Source organism: Cucurbita moschata, unplaced genomic scaffold (genome assembly GCF_002738365.1).
Source record: "Cucurbita moschata cultivar Rifu unplaced genomic scaffold, Cmos_1.0 Cmo_Scf00021, whole genome shotgun sequence".
NCBI lineage: Eukaryota > Viridiplantae > Streptophyta > Magnoliopsida > Cucurbitales > Cucurbitaceae > Cucurbita > Cucurbita moschata.
Window position 1 is genome coordinate 658,744 of NW_019268537.1, and position 19,142 is coordinate 677,885.

Sequence of the window (19,142 nt, forward strand, 5' to 3'; positions counted from 1 at the left end):
AAAAAAAAAAAAAAAAAAAAACCTTATTTCAGTTTTATTAAAACTTTACCGTATCTTTAACCATACGTATTAAATTATTACCGTTAAAAGATTAAAATGTTATTGTATAACAATTTGGTTATTTTTTATTTTGAGACGTAAACAACCTATTTTAGTAGCTATTTAGTTTCCTTCGTCCACGTGTCAATTTTATGTCTAAATTTCTCAATGTGATATTTATAATAAAAATTAATTACTTAATTATCAACTAAGCATAATTAGCTAACTTAGAATATATTTACTCTTATTAAAATTATTAAGAAAAAAAAAGGAACTAATTTGGTGTAAAAAAAAATATTGTTTTTTTTTTAAAAAAAAAAACTAATTACTAGAATATGCTTGAAATTATTAAAATTTTCAAATATAAAAATTGCCATATTTTTAATAATAATAATAATGGAAAATAATGACAAAATAGAAAAGGTTACACCAGTGGTTGCGTGTGCAACTTCAACACTCCCATTCATTCCCTGGGCCCCACATACTCTTCCCAAAATTTTCTTCTAATTACTCTTTGGACCACTTTTGAAAGTTTCCCTTCGATTTTGACCCCTGTCCTTCTTTTTGTTTGCATTCTTGCCCCCGAAGTACAATTATGTTGGAGGTTAAATTAAAAGAGTAATCATTAATTAATTACGCTTAACTTCAAAGGAAGATGCTTAGCTTTTTATAATACAAAGTAATCAATAATTAGATAAGGTTACGTCACTTCACTTTATAATTGATAAAATTACTTACCTGTGATTCAATTAATTTGACTTTTTCTGTTTAATTATTACTTAGTCTTACCATTTGTTTTAATTTTATCCAAATATATTTGAATTTATATATATATATATAGATATATTTATATATATTTATTTTCATATTTTAATACTCTAAATTAATAGAGTAAAATGCAACCTTCTGAATTATATTATATTATTAGGAGGTTTGTAATTTACTAATAAATCTTTTAATAAATAAGTCATAAACTTTTAATTTCAGAGTTTAATAATTCAATAATATATTTGATATTATTTAATTATTTAAAATTTTTACTGATATTAACGTTGTAATTTGGGTCTTATTAGTTTGTAAATTTTTTAAAACCACAATTAGATCACTTATTCATAAATCAATGGATTAAAAATTTTATAGATTTATAAATTATGAAATTTATTTAATTTTTAAAAACTGCTAAGAAGATGTAAATGTGGAGTTGGAAATGAATTGTCCACGTGGATATATATTATGGACACGTAGGTAAACGTAAACCTAGGTTTACCTGTAAGCAAGAAGATGGGAGAGGGTAAGTGGTGGTTGGTGAGTTGGCCGTGGGGTTGTGATTTTGTCTGATCTGGAGGTGGGGGCCCACAGATCACGTGGTAAGGAGTCTCAATACGAGACAAATGATTGGTCATTCAGGAATCCCATCTGCACCAATTATCACCGATCGCCCACGTGGTACGCTACTACTGGTTGACCCCACCAGTCAATTTCCTATAAGCACAACGCTTTCACCTCTCCATTGCTGCCAGTCGGTGTAGCGTTATCAAATCCCTTTTCACTAAATGAATCTATATATATTTGAGCGCAGATGGGCGTAGTACATATAAATTCAGATTTCATGGCTGATTCTTCTGCTGCTTACATTCATATGGTAACCATTCATTTCCTTTCATGTTCTTTATTATTAACGGTCTATGAACGTTATTTCCGTTCGCTTGTAGGTGCAATACCTGATCGAGAACTGCTTGATCTTCCACATGAATAAAGAGGAGTGCATAGAAGCTCTCTCCAAATACGCTAATATTACTCCGATAATCACTGAAACTGGTTCGTTCCCATTTTTCCTTATTTTCTTCCCACCCATCATCACTACTTCAACATAGCTGACAATTTGTGCATTGTTCCGTATAATTCAAAGCAATTACAAATGTAATTCGAATCTGCATTAAAGGGTTATTAGATGACATACTGATTTTAAAAATCTACTATCTAGATAATTTATTATTTCTTTGTAATAGTGTGGAAGGAACTGGAGAAAGAAAACAGAGAGTTCTTTGAAGCTTATTTAGAATCTCGTAGCAGAAATGATAGAATACTAGCCGAAGAAGAGACAAGACAGTTGATCCAACGAATGATGTCTAAACATACTGACGATTAGGTGATGACTAGGTGACCAATCCATACACATGCATGCACCAATTACTTATTGACTATGACCTTTTCATTTTTTTTTTTTTTTGTCTCGTCTTTATACACATGTTTAAAGATGGAATATATGTACAAATATTAGCCTAAAATAATTTATCATTTTTTTTAGTATTATAATAATACATATGCCTTATGTTGACAACATTTGACACGTAATATATTCATATCATACTTTTCACATCATTTTAATATTTCTTTTATGTCAAACAGTGAATGAAATTTTTTTCGACGAATTATATTGACTTCACTATATGATATCTAAAGGGTAGTTTTGTAATTCGCTCATGTTCGGTATTGCCACATGGCAACTGATGATTAGATTCAAGACGTTGATGGGTAAATTTTTGTAGGGTAATTGAGATTGTGACATAAGACTCTTCTCCTATCGTCCATTATTGATTAAGTAGAGACATATAAGTGAAGAAAAATAATATTGGGGACAAGTAGCTTTATTGCCATCAAAATCATGAATTTTTTTTCTTTCTATCAAGCGTTTAAATTCAAATTTACTTGCTTCTCCTCATGAATTTAAATTGTCGTCTATAAAATTTAAATTATGTTTGAATTATGTATGATATTGAAATGAAAAGAAAGTATAAATCAACTAAATCATTTTTTTTTTCTTTTCGTTACTTATTAAAATCTTTTGATAACGGATATTATAAATTAAAACTTTTATTCTTATTTGGAGCGTTTTAAAAAACAAAAAAGAGTAATAAAATCTTATCTAATAAATATTTTAAATATATGGTAAATTTTAAATTAATAATTACATCAATTTAAATTTTAAAATTTTATAACTAAATCAATTTAGAGATGTCCACGTGGCGGGCAGGTCGGGAGCCTTCCTCCTCCCTGCCACCTAGAAGATTTTGATTTATTTTTGGAGTGGGATTACTCACCAGTTTGCTTTCATAATTTTTTTCCATTTATTATTCTTTTAAAAAATATAATTATTTTAAAGTTTTTAAACATATATATATACAATGCTCTACTAACTTAATTTCTAAAAATAATCTTCAATTTAATATTTTGTTTAAGTATTAAATTAAGGTAATATATATATATATATATATATGATTTTAATCCTAAATTTCAATTTATTTAGTAGCTAAATGTCAAATGTCTTAGGGTTGTGGGAAATCTGGCCCAAATCCAGTAATTTGGACGTTATTTCTTCAATTACTAATTCACAACTAAAGCTCTTTTCTGCAATCAATTTTGATGGGTGTGGTATCAGTTTGTTGGTTTAGTCATGCACTTACTCATGTTCGAGAGCTCGTCGTGATACCATAATGGAGTTGAAGCTACCAAATTCAACACTCGATATTAGTTTAGGTCCCATTGACCCCACATGGTGTCTCGAACCTCAACCAATTACACATAACTTGCGTGAGTTGAATTTGAGTGATGGAACTTGTCATTATACAATAACATACTAGTTTAGGTTCCAATGACCCCGAATAGTGGCTCGAACCTCTAGACGAACCTCACACAACTTCGTAGAGCTGAACTCAAGCGACGGTCGAGAGTATTTACATAAGGGCGGGGGAGGAAAATACACCGTGTTATTGAGGCATAGTGATATAATATAAGTACGGTTAATGATGAGTCAAAGTAAAGTGATAATACACCATTTTATTGAGGCACGGTGATACAGTTTTATTGAGGCATAGGAAAACAGGACAACCAACGTCCAGTGCTGTTCATAACTTGGGATGAAAACATGTCTTGGTTCAAGCAGCATTCACCTTGGTCTCCCAACCAGCAATGACATGTTCTGGGACAGCCTTCGTCTTCACGAACGATTCTCGAGCGAAAAGCAACTGCACAATAAACAAACCGACCATTGTATGCCTTCCCAATTCAAGCTAATTCACTAGAAAAATTTACATTTTTGGTCCCTTTAGTCTTCTCGAGCTAAAATGTTGAGTTAGAATACTTCCTTTTCTTTGTTATGATCGAACGTATGTCGAACCTGATCGTTTCCAACTCCAAGAAACTAGATGAACAAACTAAGGGGAGTAGTTTCATTGAACCCGTTCGTCTACGCTTAACATAAGAACAAAGTTTTTCCTAGGAAAATTTGTTCTAGCAGAGAAGCGGAGGCAAGATCGATTGCACTCACACACCCACGAACATAAATAAACAAAAAAACACAAAGATTTACATGATCCGGAGAGAAGAAAATTCCTCTACATTCACGAGTCGTAGCCAATCACTATGATCAAAGTGTTTATAAGTGTATCTCTCACACTATAAAGTTTTACTTGCAGAACTTTCTCCTAACTGTCTAGCTCCACGTCTCACAACAATGCTAGACAAACCTTTATATAAACATACCGATACTAATTCTCATATATGAATTAAGATGATTCATGTATCAATACGGAAGATGAACTAAATGAATCCAATACGTAGATGAATCGAAGTGGGTAATGTATCAAAAGTATTCATGACAAGCTATCTAACGCCAGTGTGACTAAATCGTACCTTTTTGTATGCGGATAAACTCCGTAAGTTTTCGGGGAAAACCCACTTCTTGAAATGGCCAAGAGCAATATCAATATGGTACAACTTTGGTGCCAGACTCAAATCAACAGCAGTTACCTTTTCTCCAGCAACATAAGGACCCTGACAGCATTGGGCATTGCCAAAAATGAGTAGGGTGAAACCATAAGCATTTTAATGTAGTTGTTCATATAATACACACACATACATGAGCCTTAAGATGCTCATCCAACGCCTTCAACTCTTCAAGCAAAGCCTGCTCTGAACCATCACTGGGGTCCTTGCTCAACAAGAATTTTACAAAAGCACCGTTTATCTTTGATCCCCTGCGAGCCCAAGTAAAGAAGAGGCAACACAATTGGCCAATGCCATGTCCGAGTACTGAATTGGGCAATACTATTAAGAAAAATAAGCGCCCCAAGTCCATCCCTAGCAGAAATTATCGTTTTTGGGCTTTTCCTTTCGAACTTTCCATCAAGGTTCTTAAAACGCGTCTGTTAGGGATAGGTTTCTGCACACTTACGAGGAATACTTCATTCTCCTCCCCAATCATCTATGTGGTATCTCAAAGTTAATGTAACAGCCCAAGCTAACCCTCTGTAGATATTGTCCTCTTTGGACTTTCTCAGGAGTATTTTCTACACCCTTATAAGGAATGTTTCGATCTCCTTGATGTGGGATCTTACAATCCACTCCTTTGTGGGCTAGTGTCCTCACTAGCATACCGCTCGGTATCTGGCTCTGATACTATTTGTAACGGCCCAAGCCAACCGTTTAAGAATACTTTGTTCTCCAGAGTTAAAATCTTAAATAAGGCATAAACTTACACAGAAGAAAATTGAGGAGGAGTAACAAGAGAAGGGTCTGGATACTTGTCCTCAAGAATCCCCACAATGACATCAGAATCAGGAACCCATTTGCCATCAAACTTCACAACAGGCACCTTCCCTTCTGGGCTCACTTCCAAGAACCTGCCAAAATCATCAACAATCAACACACAATCCCATTTAATTCCAACCCAAATTTCGAGACATTACCAACTGGGTTTGTCGGAGAGATTGACAAGAAGCAATTTATAAGCAACTTTCTTCTCCTCTAAAGTTAAAAGAACCCTGTGGCAGAAAGGGCCTACAACAAAGGGAAAACAAAAATCAAACAAAATTTTGCTGAGAAGACGAAAAAAAACAAGGGAAAGAAGAACATACAGTCTCCAAGAACATCGGGAGCACCAGTAGCAGCCTTGACAACAACCTCAATGGCCATTTTCTGATCGAAGGGGCGGGTGGGGAGCTTTGAAACGGGAAATCACAGAAGAAACAGAGGATGTGAGTGAGGAGTGAGTGCGGGAATTTGGGTATATATTTAAGTTATGTGGTATCAATTCCCATGGCGGGGCGGTGAAATGATAGGAAGAGGACAAGAATTCCATAGCCCCAGACAGGAATTTGGCATCTCGAGAGATTTGATCGATAAGATGCAGGGGATTCCTCTCGAGAAAAAGTATAGAAAAAGAAATTTTCTATATGGGGCTTCGAATTAGCCATACAGGTGTGTGCATCGTTTCATTTTCAGCCCACCCCACCTATATACCGCACAAAAACATTTAAAATATTAAGAACAAGAATCAAGAACGAAGAAAAGATGCATTTTTTTCGCTACGAATATGATCCGAAAATCAGCCCACATCCATTTAGAAACATTATCGCTGATTGGGGAGAAAAAGATTGTAATAGAGCTTTTGTGGTGCTTAGAGATTTTGAGTGAATAGGTTGATTTCAGTTTTTTGCATGGCTGACCATAAGAGGGTGGAAACATCGGATGAGATCCCATATAGGTTGGAGAACCTCTCCCTAGCAAATGCTCTACTTGAGGAAAGCCCGAAAGGGAAAGCCCAAAGAGCATAAAATTCGTTAGCGGTGCGCTTGGAGCGTTACAAATGGTATCAAAGTCAGACACCGAGTGATGTGTTAGCAGGGAAGTTGAGCCTCGAAAGGGGTAGATTGGGAGTCCCACATCAATTGGAGAAGAAAACGAGTGTCTGTGAAGACGCTGGCCCTAAAGTAGGGTGGATTGTGAGATCCCACCGGTTGGGGAGGAATTGGGGGTCCCACGTTGATTAGAGAAGGGAACGACCCTGAAGAAGGGTGGAGGGTTGTGAGATCCCATCAGTCGGAGAAGAATTGAGGGTCCCACATCGATTGGAGAAGAGAACGACTCTTAAGAAGAGTGGAAGATTGTGAGATTCCACCAGATAGGGAGGAATTGGGGGTCCTACATCGATTGGAGAAGGGAACGATCCTGAAGAAGGGTGGAGGATTGTGAGATCCCACCAGATGGGGGAGGAATTGGGGGTCCCACATCGATTGGAGAATGGGAACGACCCTGGAAGAAGATTGAATTGTAAGATCCCATATCAATTAGGGAGAAGAATGAACCACCACTTCTAAAGGCAAATTTTGTCACGTGTCAAATAAGACAAATTAAAAGCAAACTTTGTCATTAAATTTTATATTAATTAAAACACAATAACATAACATTTTATTAAAATACATAAACACGACAATCAACAGCAGCAAATCTCAAATCCCAAATCACTCCTCAGAGAGATAAACACTAAAATGAACAATAGTATCCACACCGTCCGTTGTATGCTGATCCACTTCATGATGAAGCATCTCCACCGTTGCATACCCTCTAGCATTCTCATACTTCCCTGTCCCTCCCACCACCGCAATCTGCGAGTCCTTCGCCGCCGTCCGATGAACCCCAAAGAAGCTTATACTATCCTCAGCCACGTGGTCATGTCCACCGCCGTGAAACAAAGCCGTCAGAGCCACAGTTTGACTAGTCCCATCCAACGAGCTAGCCAAGTAAAAACCTTGCGCACGCCCCACCACAGCCGAGCCAAGCTCGTGGCTTTCGGTCAGCTCGTCGTCGACCACAGTGACGGAGCCGAACATGAGCTGCTGAAGGGTGACTCTAGATGGGAGCTGGCCGGCAGTGACAAAGGGCTGGCTGTCTTCATCGCCGTTGAGGATGCCGTTGTTGGCGCTGTTTTGGAGGAGCAAGTTGTTCCCTTGGGAGGCGCCGTTGAAGCCGGCAAGGAAAGGGAGGTTGTTGTTGTTGTTGATGATGTTTTTAAGGTTGTCGTTGTTGAGTAAGGGGAGTGTTCCTTGGATTGGGAATAAGTTGTCGTTGGGCTTTGAAAATGCGAGGCCACTGTCGTCGGAATTCGCGATCACTCCGGTCACTACTCTGGCGGATGGATGGGACCCTCCCAGGATGTCGTGCATGTAAAATGAAATTGGTTCGGTGCCCGTTACCCCCACCCCCACCGCCGCCGCCGCCGGAAGGGGCTTAGTTGGAGGTGTTGATGTGGGGACAGCGGCGGCGGCTGGAGTAGCTGAATTGTCATCTTCTTCATCGTCTTCAGTTGGCCCTTGATTGTTGGCTGCTGCTACTGGTGGGTTGGTTTGGGGTACTGCCGTGTCGTCGTCTTCCTCGTCGTTGGTGGCTGCCGGAGTTGGAGTGGTTGCCGGAATCTGGCTCCCCGTGGTCGACGGTAGCGTAGTTGTTCCGACCTGAATAAAATACAATCGAAAGTAACACCAATTAGAAGATATTCTTCATAAAAATTACAATTTTGAAATTCTCATAAGAATTTAATCGAAAAAAAAAAAACTAAATTAATAAAAACACTCATAAACATTAAAATTTGTATTTTGTTAAAAAAATATCGATAAATTTTCAAAAGTTTAAATATTAATATATATATATTTCTAAAAGTGTAAAAATATATTTACCATCAATATCTTATTTTAATTTTTTAAGATTAATCTTAATATTCTTAAATCCTTATTAAAATGAGTTTTTATTATATTAAAACCGTCTATCTATTTACCCATAAAAAAAATTTAAAAAAAAATAAACTTTTTAAAACCTATTTTTTAAAAAAAATTAAGGGCATTAATATTAATTTTTGTAGTGTAAGTAATTTTTAAAAAAATTAAACTAATTTTTAAGTTTTTTTAAAAAATTTAAAGTAATTTTTAAAGTTTTTAAAATTATTTAAAGGTATTAATGAAATATTAAAGTATTAATGGTTATTATCAAACCAAAATGCAAATTTTCATATTTTTATTAATCTAACAAAAAAAAAAGTGAACCTGAGTTGCCGGCGAAGTGGCCGCCGGTGCAGGGATGGTGGAGAGAGGAGGAGAAACCGCCGCCGGTTGAGGCAGAGACTCGGCGTCGACTTCGTCATCCATCAAGAGTCTGGCAGAAGTGGAAGATCTGAGACCACTGAAACCCAGGCACAAAACGACGAAGAAAAAGAGAGGAATTTTAGCCATTTTCTTTTGTGTTCTTTCAGAGAAGAGAACTTGAAAGATTTGGATGAAGAAGAAGGTGAAGGGTTGTGGGCTTTTATATTATTCCAAGTTGAAGGCAGTTAATTGGAGCTGGTAATTAATGATTAAACATAAAATGGAGTTGGTTTTTGGTTCTAATCAAACCTAAACCTCCATCAAAATCTTCTCCTTTTCCATAGTGATGTTGTTCACTAAATTTGCTTTTGGTGGAAAATGGATTTGTTCAAACTGATACCCCAAACACAAACAAGTGATGAAAAATATATCGATTACCCGAGAACGAGATTGAACAAAGAGTAGTTGGAGTGAGTTGAATATTTTCTTTTAACTTGTAACTTCGTGAACATCGAATCCAAAAATACTAATGATGAGATAATATAAAATAGTTGAAGTTCAGTATTTACAATTCACCAAGTTAACCGGAACATCCAGACAAAAAATATTACTAACTTACTGCAAGTTTCGAAACATCAAGACTATAAGTATTGAGAATGAGAGAGAATCGGGAGAAAGTTTTCCTCATTGGATAAACTCGGCCGAAAGATGGTTATATTCCCCTATTCTCGCCTTTTATATATATATCGTTATTTTTTAATCATGGTATTTTCAATTTTGATAACATTATATTATATTTTAAATTATGTACATTTTATTAGTAGAATGAAGTTGGAAAACGAATTATAATTAATATTTTGAAAAGGAAAAAAACTTTATGGTTGAAAGTTAAATAAATGACGTCAACTCCAACGAAGAATATATTTTGCACATTTTAAAATTACTTTCGAGGTGAATTGGAAACTAAATTACTTTTAAGTAAAAAACTTAATGTATCATATAACTTATAATATATTATACTATGATGTTTTAATTTAACAACAAAAGTTGAATTTATAATGTGTTAATATTAACTTTTTTTTTTTAATCTTTTTAAATATAATTTTTCATTTTAAAATTTTTATGTTTCGTTTGTTTAAATTACGATTGAGTTGACACGTCTTTTAAATAATTCATGCACAATTCTAAACTTCAACAAAATTACAAAAATTTAAATAACTGGATTTCTTATTATTATGGTAGTTTCTTGGGTTAAAAATAATCACTTGACATAATTACCAAAATGCCCCCATGCCACCAAATACACTATTTGCTCAAGTAAACATTCAACTCCATGAACTTGTTATAATTTGCTCCCAACTTTGTTCTAAATGATTTCTTCAAAGTTGCATATCCATTAGCGCCAAGGTACTTGCCCATGCCACCGATTATAGTAATATGAGACTCTTTCACGTGATTACTTTTATACACGCCAAACATTTTTAACCCATCTTTAATCTCACCGTTACCAAGATACACCCTCATAGCTATCATAGGCTCACCACTATTTCCGTTGTTTTCTACGTACAACCCTTTTATTCTCCCAACAACTACATGTGGTTTACGACTCGAAGTTTTGAACAACTCTTCATCAATCTCTCTCACAATTCCGTACTCTAACTCTTGGAGAATCGCCCTAACAGGAAACGATATTCCAATTGTTGATAGATCAGGTGTTTGAGCAGAGATTCCAGTAGTAGGAGATGTCGTCGTCGTCGTGGTGTAGACTTCAGGTATAGGAATTCCTCCCCTGGGTAGAAAAAACCCTAAGGGTTTTGAAAATGGTAATTGATTAGTCGTTGTTTTGGTGTTTGCTGGGAACTTGGACGTAGAGGAGCGAGAAGTTGAATCGAACACATCTCTCATTAAAAACGAAAGCTTATGATGGCTATGGTGGCGGTTTCGAACTGGGTTTTCGAAGGTCCGAGTGGAGGACGAGAGGTTAACGATGGCCAAAAACGAGAGAAAATAAGTTAGTAAAGAATCAAAATGGAGGTTGGCCATGTGTTCTCAAGGGGATATCATATGAACATGAGAATCTCTTAATTGCCAGTTTTATAGGCTAATGGGTTTAGTTGGTAATGAATGCGTTTGGGTGCATTCATTCCCAAGTGATTAACTAAAAATTGTTAGTGGATTTAGTGAACCATTCACAAATCATAATATTTCATTAAGTAAGATTAATGGAATAATTAACAATAATTTTTTAAATAATAGAATATTTAATATTTAAAAGATAATAGTTGATTGGGAATAATATTTATAAATACCATATCAAAAGTAAATAAATAAAATATTTATGTACACAAGCATTTAATACTAAATTTTTATGCATTTAAATTTTATTATATTTTAGTAATAAACTACCACTTAATAATCTCAAAATATCATTTAAAAATATTTAGTAATCCTGTGCATCACGCATTCATAAGCTCGATCATTTATTCAGAATCTGAGCCGTTAGATTTGAACGAAGCCGGGAATTGGCCCAGATCTGTTTGCCGCGCTCATCGTCCCCTTCAATTGGACTAGGGTTTATACTGCACTCAAATTTTCGTAATTTTGACGCATTTTTTTCATTTTCAGGGGTTTACACCTCCAACTCCCATACACTAAAGGCCTCTCGTTACCTTCATCTTCATGGCGAAGTTCTGCTGATACCATTTAGAACCGCCATTTCTTTACCTTAATCCCTAAGACTGATTTCGGTCGACATAGTTGAGTGCACCCGCTGGCAATTGTTTGAGCTATGTACCTATATAACCTCACTTTGCAACGAGCTACCGGGATTGTTTTTGCTATAAATGGGAATTTCTCCGGTGGGAAGACGCAGGAGATAGTTGTGGCCAGAGGGAAGGTCCTGGATCTCATTCGTCCAGATGATAGTGGTAAGATCCAAACTCTTCTTTCTGTTGAAATCTTTGGTGCTATTCGGTCTTTAGCTCAATTTAGGCTTACTGGGGCTCTCAAAGATTATATTGTTGTTGGGTCTGATTCGGGTCGAATTGTCATTCTGGAGTACAATAAGGATAAAAATGTGTTTGACAAGATACATCAGGAGACTTTTGGGAAGTCTGGTTGTCGCCGGATTGTTCCGGGGCAGTTTTTGGCTGTTGATCCCAAAGGAAGGGCTGTTATGATTGGGGCATGTGAGAAGCAGAAGCTTGTTTACGTTTTGAACAGAGATACAGCAGCGAGGCTTACTATTTCTTCGCCATTGGAGGCTCACAAGTCGCATACGATAGTCTATTCAATTTGTGGAGTTGATTGTGGATTTGACAATCCAATATTTGCTGCTATTGAGTTGGATTACTCGGAGGCAGATCAGGATGCTACGGGGGTGGCAGCAAGCGAGGCCCAGAAGCATTTGACATTTTATGAACTTGATCTCGGTCTCAATCACGTCTCTAGGAAGTGGTCAGAACCTGTTGATAATGGTGCTAATATGCTTGTTACTGTCCCTGGAGGTGGGGATGGTCCTAGTGGAGTGTTAGTCTGTGCTGAAAATTTTGTGATTTATAAGAATCAGGGACATCCTGATGTGAGAGCGGTCATTCCTAGACGTGCAGACTTACCTGCTGAACGTGGTGTGCTTATAGTTTCAGCAGCAATGCATAAGCAAAAAACAATGTTTTTCTTTCTTTTACAGACAGAGTATGGAGATATATTTAAGGTTACCTTGGAACACAACAATGACAGTGTCAAAGAACTGAAGATCAAGTATTTTGATACAATTGCAGTTACAGCTTCAATGTGTGTACTGAAATCAGGATTTCTATTTGCTGCCTCAGAATTTGGAAATCACTCACTATACCAGTTTCAATCCATAGGAGATGATGCTGATGTTGAGTCTTCATCGGCTACTCTGATGGAAACAGAAGAAGGTTTTCAGCCTGTCTTTTTTCAGCCTAGGAGACTTAAAAATCTTGTTAGGATTGATCAAGTTGAGAGCTTAATGCCTATAATGGACATGAAAATTGTTAATCTTTTTGAGGAGGAAACACCCCAGATATTTACTCTCTGTGGGCGTGGTCCTCGATCATCTTTGCGAATATTGAGACCTGGTTTGGCCATCAGTGAAATGGCTGTGTCAGAGCTTCCTGGTGTTCCTAGTGCTGTTTGGACTGTGAAAAAGAACATCAATGATGAGTTTGATGCATACATTGTTGTGTCGTTTGCTAATGCAACGCTTGTTCTTTCTATTGGTGAGACAGTTGAAGAAGTTAGTGATAGTGGATTTCTTGACACGACCCCTTCCCTTGCTGTTTCTTTGATAGGCGATGATTCTCTCATGCAAGTCCATCCTAACGGTATTAGGCATATTAGGGAAGATGGGCGTATTAATGAATGGAGAACTTCGGGCAAGAGGACCATTGTTAAGGTTGGTTCTAATAGGCTTCAAGTGGTGATTGCCCTGAGTGGGGGTGAGCTTATTTATTTTGAGATGGACATGACTGGTCAGTTAATAGAGGTGGAGAAGCATGAAATGTCTGGAGATGTGGCTTGCTTGGACATTGCCCCTGTACCTGAAGGAAGACAGCGTTCACGTTTCCTAGCAGTTGGTTCTTATGACAACACGATACGAATTCTATCATTGGATCCTGATGACTGTATGCAAATTTTAAGTGTGCAAAGTGTTTCTGCAGCTCCAGAATCTCTCCTATTTCTTGAAGTGTTGGCATCAGTAGGTGGGGAGGATGGTGCAGATCATCCTGCTAGCCTTTTCCTAAATGCTGCATTGCATTCTGGGGTTTTATTCAGAACAGTAGTGGATATGGTGACAGGCCAGCTTTCTGATTCCCGATCCCGGTTCTTAGGACTAAGAGCACCAAAACTATTTTCTGTTGTTTTGAGGGGGAGGCGTGCAATTCTTTGCCTCTCAAGTAGACCTTGGCTTGGATATATTCATCAAGGGCATTTTCTATTGACGCCACTATCATATGAAACTCTTGAATATGCCTCCTCATTTTCATCGGATCAGTGTGCAGAAGGTGTAGTTGCTGTGGCTGGCAGTTTCTTGAGGGTTTTTACCATCGAGAGATTGGGAGAAACATTTAACGAAACAGTCATTCCTCTTAGGTACACACCAAGAAAATTTGTGCTTCATCCTAGGAGAAAACTATTGGTTGTTATTGAGAGTGATCAGGGAGCATTCACTGCAGAAGAGCGAGAAGCTGCTAGAAAAGAATGCTTTGAGGCTGCAGGGGCTGGGGAAAATGGACATGGCTCAATGGAGCAAATGGAGAATGGTGGAGATGATGATGATAAGGACGATCCTTTATCTGATGAGCATTATGGTTACCCAAAGGCAGAGTCTGAAAAATGGGTTTCTTGCATCCGAGTTCTCGATCCTAGGTCAGCCACGACAACTTGTCTGCTGGAGCTTCAGGACAGTGAAGCGGCATTCAGCGTTTGTACCGTGAATTTCCACGACAAGGAATATGGAACCCTTTTAGCCGTTGGCACTGCAAAGGGGCTGCAGTTTTTCCCAAAACGGAGTTTAGTTGCTGGATATATTCATATTTATCGTTTTCTGGAGGATGGAAAATCCCTTGAGCTTTTGCACAAGACACAAGTGGAAGGTGTTCCTCTCGCTTTAGCTCAGTTCCAAGGAAGATTACTTGCAGGAATAGGATCCGTGCTCAGATTGTATGATTTGGGGAAAAGAAGATTGCTTAGGAAATGTGAAAATAAGTTGTTCCCGAATACAATTGTGTCTATTCAGACATACCGTGATCGAATTTATGTTGGCGACATTCAGGAGGTATGCCTGAATATAATATTAATCTGTGCTTCAATTGTGTCTATCCAAGGAAGATTACTGCATGCATGTTCCACCTATTTTGTGTTGTGTGCGCTAACTTGACAGTTGACACTAACTTTTTTCTCATTTGGCATTGCAGTCCTTCCATTATTGCAAGTATAGGCGGGATGAAAACCAACTATACATATTTGCTGATGATTCTGTTCCTAGATGGATTACGGCATCATATCATGTGGATTTTGACACCATGGCTGGTGCTGATAAGTTTGGAAATATCTATTTTGTGCGGTTACCACAAGATGTCTCAGATGAGATTGAAGAAGATCCAACCGGAGGAAAGATAAAATGGGAGCAGGGAAAGCTTAATGGAGCTCCTAACAAAGTTGAGGAGATCATACAATTTCACATCGGTGACATGGTCACGTCGTTGCAAAAGGCGTCTTTGATTCCAGGGGGTGGAGAATGCATTTTGTACGGTACAGTGATGGGAAGCTTGGGGGCATTGCATGCTTTCACCTCCCGTGATGATGTTGATTTCTTTTCTCACTTGGAGATGCATATGAGGCAGGAGCATCCACCTTTATGTGGAAGAGATCATATGGGTTATAGATCAGCTTATTTTCCTGTTAAGGTGAATTATTTGCTGCTCCTGATTCTTGTTTATTTGAATTTTTTAAATTCCTTCTGTGTAGTTCATGTTAGATGCTTTTGATTGATTGCTTGAATAGTTGTAGATTATATTAATGTGCTCTTCAACCGTACTTGGCTGTTCTTTAAGTCGATACTGATATTTCTGCTATCACTTGATCTTGGCCTGCACTGCCATATTACTCAACCGTACTTGGCTGTTCTTTACAGGATGTGATTGATGGGGATCTGTGCGAGCAGTTCCCAACCCTTCCTCTGGATATGCAGAGAAAGATTGCTGACGAACTGGACCGTACTCCAGGAGAGATACTGAAAAAACTCGAAGAAGTACGAAATAAGATTATTTGAGGGACGAACCGCAGAAGGTGAAGAATTTTCTTTAGCGTTTAAGAACGACTTCCTTGGTATTGTAGTAAATTTGTGTTAATTCTTCAATGGTTGCAATTTGCAGGACAGAGTTGCTGCAGCTAGCTTTAGATAAGCTGACATTAATGAAGTGAATAAACATGCAAATGACCATCTGGTTTGAGAAGAATGGAGGTATGGCAATGTAGAGTCTTGTTGTTATATTTGAGATGTGTTCTTCAGTGCACTTCATAATGGATGCACTTCATAATGGATGGAAGGAAGGAAGGAAGGAAGGAAGGAAGTGGGCTTTTCTGGGGGTTATTTTTTCATTCCAATAGGGAAACATATACTTTCATCAAGGGGTGATCAAGCAAGTTTGATTCTTGCAAAGTGTAGAATAGTAATGCCTTAGAAACTTAGTTGTTTATAGGTTTAGGCTTATTAATTGTAACTGAGGTTATTGAGTTAATATCACACTCTCTTTAGAGATGTCTCAAAATGTGAAACCTTTTGTCCATAAATCTCGAGTGGAATCTCGGGTAAAGTGTCAAATCTGTTCTCTTTTGTTTCTACATTTGGTCGTAAAAAACTTGTTTTTTACTCAAATGAATGTTACATATTTACATAATATTAAGAGTAAACTCATCGTGAACTTTTCGTCGTGGGTATTCTTTTCGATCCTTATGAAATTTTCTCGGCCCTTATCTACTTGAACTTGGTAGTTTACACTGCCTATTCAGAGTTATTTTTTGAGATTTGATGACAAACTTAAAAAGCGAATCAACGTATGCTTTTCACTAAATCATTTGGAAGAATGTTTGTAAACTATCATGAACATGTACTATAAAAAATCATTAAAAGTGAAAATCGCATTAATATGTCGAGCCTTTTAGTCTTAGAGACGCTGTCATTAGTTGGCCTAGTTTATATATATATATACTTAAAATTTTAGTGATGTAAGATGTTTTATGAATATACATATTAAATAATTGAAATTTAAATGTTAGAAATAATTAATGTTTGTATTTTAATATCCCTGATAATTAATATATATGAGTTAAATATTCTTGCTTATTTTGAATATCGAAACAAAAAATTAAATAATTACATATAAATATTAAGATAGTATTACTAATTGTTTAATATTAGACTCATAATTTTTTTACCTTAAATTTCTTGTGTATTAAAATTTAAGGGTAATAATGTAACTTGAATAAATAAGAGTATTTTTTTTAAAATAAAGGACTTAGGAAGGTATTTTGTCTAATTTGTCTTAATATTAATTTACGAAGTTAAACAGCGTAGTGGGCCGAACAGTTTAAGCCCAATCCATATGAAGTACTCTTAGTGGGCCAATCGGTTAAAACCCAATCCAGATCGAGCAACGGCCCACCCAATTGAGAGGAAGGAAATTAGGGGCGTCTTAAATAGGTTTGATCTTCTCCAGTTTCTTCAACCTAGGGTTGTGCTAGTTGCAGACCTCCGCCAAATCCCAAAACACCACAGCCGGTCTCTGCTTATCAGATTCTAATGGGTAAGATCTTACGACGTTTGGTTAACTGAAGCTTTTTCTTCGTAATTTCATGGTTGTCGATGAACATTCATCGGTTGAGATTGGTTTTTGTTGTCGCATTTTTACTTTCTGTTGATGTTTTTTTTTCTTCTTTTGATTGAGCGCAGCGAGAATTAAGGTTCACGAGCTTAGACAGAAGTCTAAGGCGGATCTTTTGACCCAGCTTAAGGACCTTAAGGCGGAGCTTTCTCTGCTCCGTGTCGCTAAGGTCACTGGTGGTGCTCCTAACAAGCTCTCCAAAATGTACTTTCTTCTCTCTTTCTATATATATATATATATATATATATATATATATATATATATATATATATATATATATATATATATATTTGTGTATTTGTGTTTTTTGTATGTATATTGATTGTTGTTCTTTATCGCGTCTGGATTTTTGCTGGGATGTTTATGGGGTTTGTTTTGGTGGTTCTTGACTGCAGTAAGGTTGTGAGGTTATCAATCGCTCAGGTGTTGACAGTGATTTCTCAGAAACAAAAGGCAGCTCTTAGGGAAGCTTACAAGAAGAAGAAGCTTTTGCCTCTTGATTTACGTCCCAAGAAGACCAGGGCCATTCGTAGAAGGCTTACCAAGCACCAAGTAAGTGCTTTCTTAATTGGAAATTACATGTTCATATATTTTCTTTCCACCGCTTTTGTCTTTGTCTTTATGCTTAAATTTCTGCTAAATGTTTGGTTCCTCGTCAATAGCTTGGTTCACATTGCTGAATGGTCTATGAATTTGCTTTCTATATTGAATGGTTAAGGATTCTGTTGTGTGGTATGATTTTATTGTTAATGTTGTATTTCCATTGAAGCTTTGTGTGTCTATCATGTACAGTTTGATCACTTTCGCCATTTATTTGACATTTCCTTGCTTTAGTCAGTTTGAGATTGTTGAGCCCCGGAATTTGAAAAGTTAAAAGGATTTTACATTGAACAGAATGATGCTTCAAGAATTAGAGCCTTGCAACTATTTTTCATTCCTTAGTACTATGAACAAAACCCTCAGTTCTATGCCTTATTTATAACGCATACATTTGAGATGTGATTCATCACTCGGTTCTTTTTGGTAACGAATAGTTTGAATGATCAGAATCCTGAAATTGTTGTATTGAAATACAGTAAGCTGTTTAGACTGATTTCCCCCTCTTTTCCCGAATTAAACCTTCTTGCAATGTGTTCTACAGGCATCTCTAAAGACGGAGCGAGAGAAGAAGAAAGAAATGTACTACCCATTGAGGAAGTACGCTATTAAGGTGTAGGCTTAGAGGGAATTGATCGCTCATCCATGGTACCATGCATCTTCTACTCATTTTAGCTTTTGATTTATCTATAACTTTATTGGGACTTGAATGCCTATTTTCAATCTTATTGTTAGATCTCCGAACTTTGATGAAGTCTTCCATTTTCCATGTAATACTTTCGTTTCCCAAGTTCTAATGAAATGGTTTTGGTAAATGTCTTTAGGCAGCCTAATCTTGAACATATCTCTTTTTGTGTTCATCGTTTATATGGATTGAGATTTTGATGCGTCAAGCTGTAAATTTGCAGCATTTGGATGTTGTCTCTTGTTACCAGAGCTTAAATTTTGACTAATAGGATTGGATGATCAGATTGATTAGATTGATCAAAACTCTTTATCAATGCTTTAGTCATCAAGCAATTCGATTGAGTTAAGTTCATGGGTCTGTTTTGGACTGACTTTTTTTATGTTAAAAAAGTGTTTTAAAGACTTGAAAAGTTATTTGCATTGGGTCTTAAATTACATCAGGTAAAAGTCACTGTCAGTAGATATTGTCCATTTTAGGTTTTTCTTTTTGGGC

The 19,142-nt window shown here is 36.7% G+C and overlaps 6 protein-coding genes across 6 annotated transcripts; 3 read left to right on the plus strand and 3 right to left on the minus strand.

The window, feature by feature from the left end:
* Positions 1-1,574: 1,574 nt before the first annotated feature.
* On the plus strand, positions 1,575-2,394 carry LOC111458619. Its single transcript, XM_023101381.1, has 3 exons — positions 1,575-1,681; positions 1,752-1,857; positions 2,049-2,394. Exons 1-3 carry the CDS (start codon positions 1,619-1,621, stop codon positions 2,186-2,188), a joined length of 309 nt encoding a protein of 102 aa, XP_022957149.1. The 5' UTR covers positions 1,575-1,618; the 3' UTR covers positions 2,189-2,394.
* Positions 2,395-3,772: 1,378 nt separating this feature from the next.
* On the minus strand, positions 3,773-6,238 carry LOC111458209 (glutathione S-transferase DHAR2-like). The gene is made up of 6 exons (XM_023100719.1): positions 5,955-6,238; positions 5,787-5,877; positions 5,577-5,720; positions 4,958-5,075; positions 4,732-4,872; positions 3,773-4,064 (listed from the first exon to the last, which is right to left on the minus strand). Exons 1-6 carry the CDS (start codon positions 6,010-6,012, stop codon positions 3,975-3,977), a joined length of 642 nt encoding a protein of 213 aa, XP_022956487.1. The 5' UTR covers positions 6,013-6,238; the 3' UTR covers positions 3,773-3,974.
* Positions 6,239-7,279: 1,041 nt separating this feature from the next.
* LOC111458259 (dirigent protein 24-like) lies at positions 7,280-9,137 on the minus strand. The gene is made up of 2 exons (XM_023100782.1): positions 8,916-9,137; positions 7,280-8,330 (listed from the first exon to the last, which is right to left on the minus strand). The coding sequence occupies exons 1-2, from the start codon at positions 9,099-9,101 to the stop codon at positions 7,341-7,343; spliced, it is 1,176 nt and encodes a 391-aa protein (XP_022956550.1). The 5' UTR covers positions 9,102-9,137; the 3' UTR covers positions 7,280-7,340.
* A 1,122-nt stretch (positions 9,138-10,259) lies between these two features.
* Positions 10,260-10,997, minus strand: LOC111458697 (dirigent protein 9-like). Its single transcript, XM_023101488.1, has one exon. It carries the CDS (start codon positions 10,995-10,997, stop codon positions 10,260-10,262), a length of 738 nt encoding a protein of 245 aa, XP_022957256.1.
* A 461-nt stretch (positions 10,998-11,458) lies between these two features.
* On the plus strand, positions 11,459-16,325 carry LOC111458564 (spliceosome-associated protein 130 A-like). The gene is made up of 4 exons (XM_023101308.1): positions 11,459-14,757; positions 14,897-15,388; positions 15,616-15,770; positions 15,857-16,325. The coding sequence occupies exons 1-3, from the start codon at positions 11,743-11,745 to the stop codon at positions 15,751-15,753; spliced, it is 3,645 nt and encodes a 1,214-aa protein (XP_022957076.1). The 5' UTR covers positions 11,459-11,742; the 3' UTR covers positions 15,754-15,770; positions 15,857-16,325.
* Positions 16,326-17,178: 853 nt separating this feature from the next.
* On the plus strand, positions 17,179-18,804 carry LOC111458839 (60S ribosomal protein L35). The gene is made up of 4 exons (XM_023101678.1): positions 17,179-17,287; positions 17,434-17,569; positions 17,761-17,917; positions 18,507-18,804. The coding sequence occupies exons 1-4, from the start codon at positions 17,284-17,286 to the stop codon at positions 18,579-18,581; spliced, it is 372 nt and encodes a 123-aa protein (XP_022957446.1). The 5' UTR covers positions 17,179-17,283; the 3' UTR covers positions 18,582-18,804.
* The last annotated feature ends 338 nt before the right edge of the window (positions 18,805-19,142 follow it).

Excerpts from the sequence above, each read along its gene's own strand:
- LOC111458619 (XM_023101381.1), top strand. The coding sequence starts at position 1,619 with ATGGGCGTAGTACATATAAATTCAGATTTCATGGCTGATTCTTCTGCT. Across the intron at positions 1,682-1,751 it reads CTGCTGCTTACATTCATATG|GTGCAATACCTGATCGAGAA; the intron begins GTAACCATTCAT and ends GTTCGCTTGTAG. Across the intron at positions 1,858-2,048 it reads TCCGATAATCACTGAAACTG|TGTGGAAGGAACTGGAGAAA; the intron begins GTTCGTTCCCAT and ends TCTTTGTAATAG.
- LOC111458209 (XM_023100719.1), bottom strand. The coding sequence starts at position 6,012 with ATGGCCATTGAGGTTGTTGTCAAGGCTGCTACTGGTGCTCCCGATGTT. Across the intron at positions 5,878-5,954 it reads TCCCGATGTTCTTGGAGACT|GCCCTTTCTGCCACAGGGTT; the intron begins GTATGTTCTTCT and ends CCTTTGTTGTAG. Across the intron at positions 5,721-5,786 it reads CTCTCCGACAAACCCAGTTG|GTTCTTGGAAGTGAGCCCAG; the intron begins GTAATGTCTCGA and ends TGATTTTGGCAG.
- LOC111458259 (XM_023100782.1), bottom strand. The coding sequence starts at position 9,101 with ATGGCTAAAATTCCTCTCTTTTTCTTCGTCGTTTTGTGCCTGGGTTTC. Across the intron at positions 8,331-8,915 it reads CCACTTCGCCGGCAACTCAG|GTCGGAACAACTACGCTACC; the intron begins GTTCACTTTTTT and ends TATTTTATTCAG.
- LOC111458697 (XM_023101488.1), bottom strand. The coding sequence starts at position 10,997 with ATGGCCAACCTCCATTTTGATTCTTTACTAACTTATTTTCTCTCGTTT.
- LOC111458564 (XM_023101308.1), top strand. The coding sequence starts at position 11,743 with ATGTACCTATATAACCTCACTTTGCAACGAGCTACCGGGATTGTTTTT. Across the intron at positions 14,758-14,896 it reads ATGTTGGCGACATTCAGGAG|TCCTTCCATTATTGCAAGTA; the intron begins GTATGCCTGAAT and ends TTGGCATTGCAG. Across the intron at positions 15,389-15,615 it reads CAGCTTATTTTCCTGTTAAG|GATGTGATTGATGGGGATCT; the intron begins GTGAATTATTTG and ends TGTTCTTTACAG.
- LOC111458839 (XM_023101678.1), top strand. Across the intron at positions 17,570-17,760 it reads CCTAACAAGCTCTCCAAAAT|TAAGGTTGTGAGGTTATCAA; the intron begins GTACTTTCTTCT and ends TCTTGACTGCAG. Across the intron at positions 17,918-18,506 it reads GAAGGCTTACCAAGCACCAA|GCATCTCTAAAGACGGAGCG; the intron begins GTAAGTGCTTTC and ends TGTGTTCTACAG.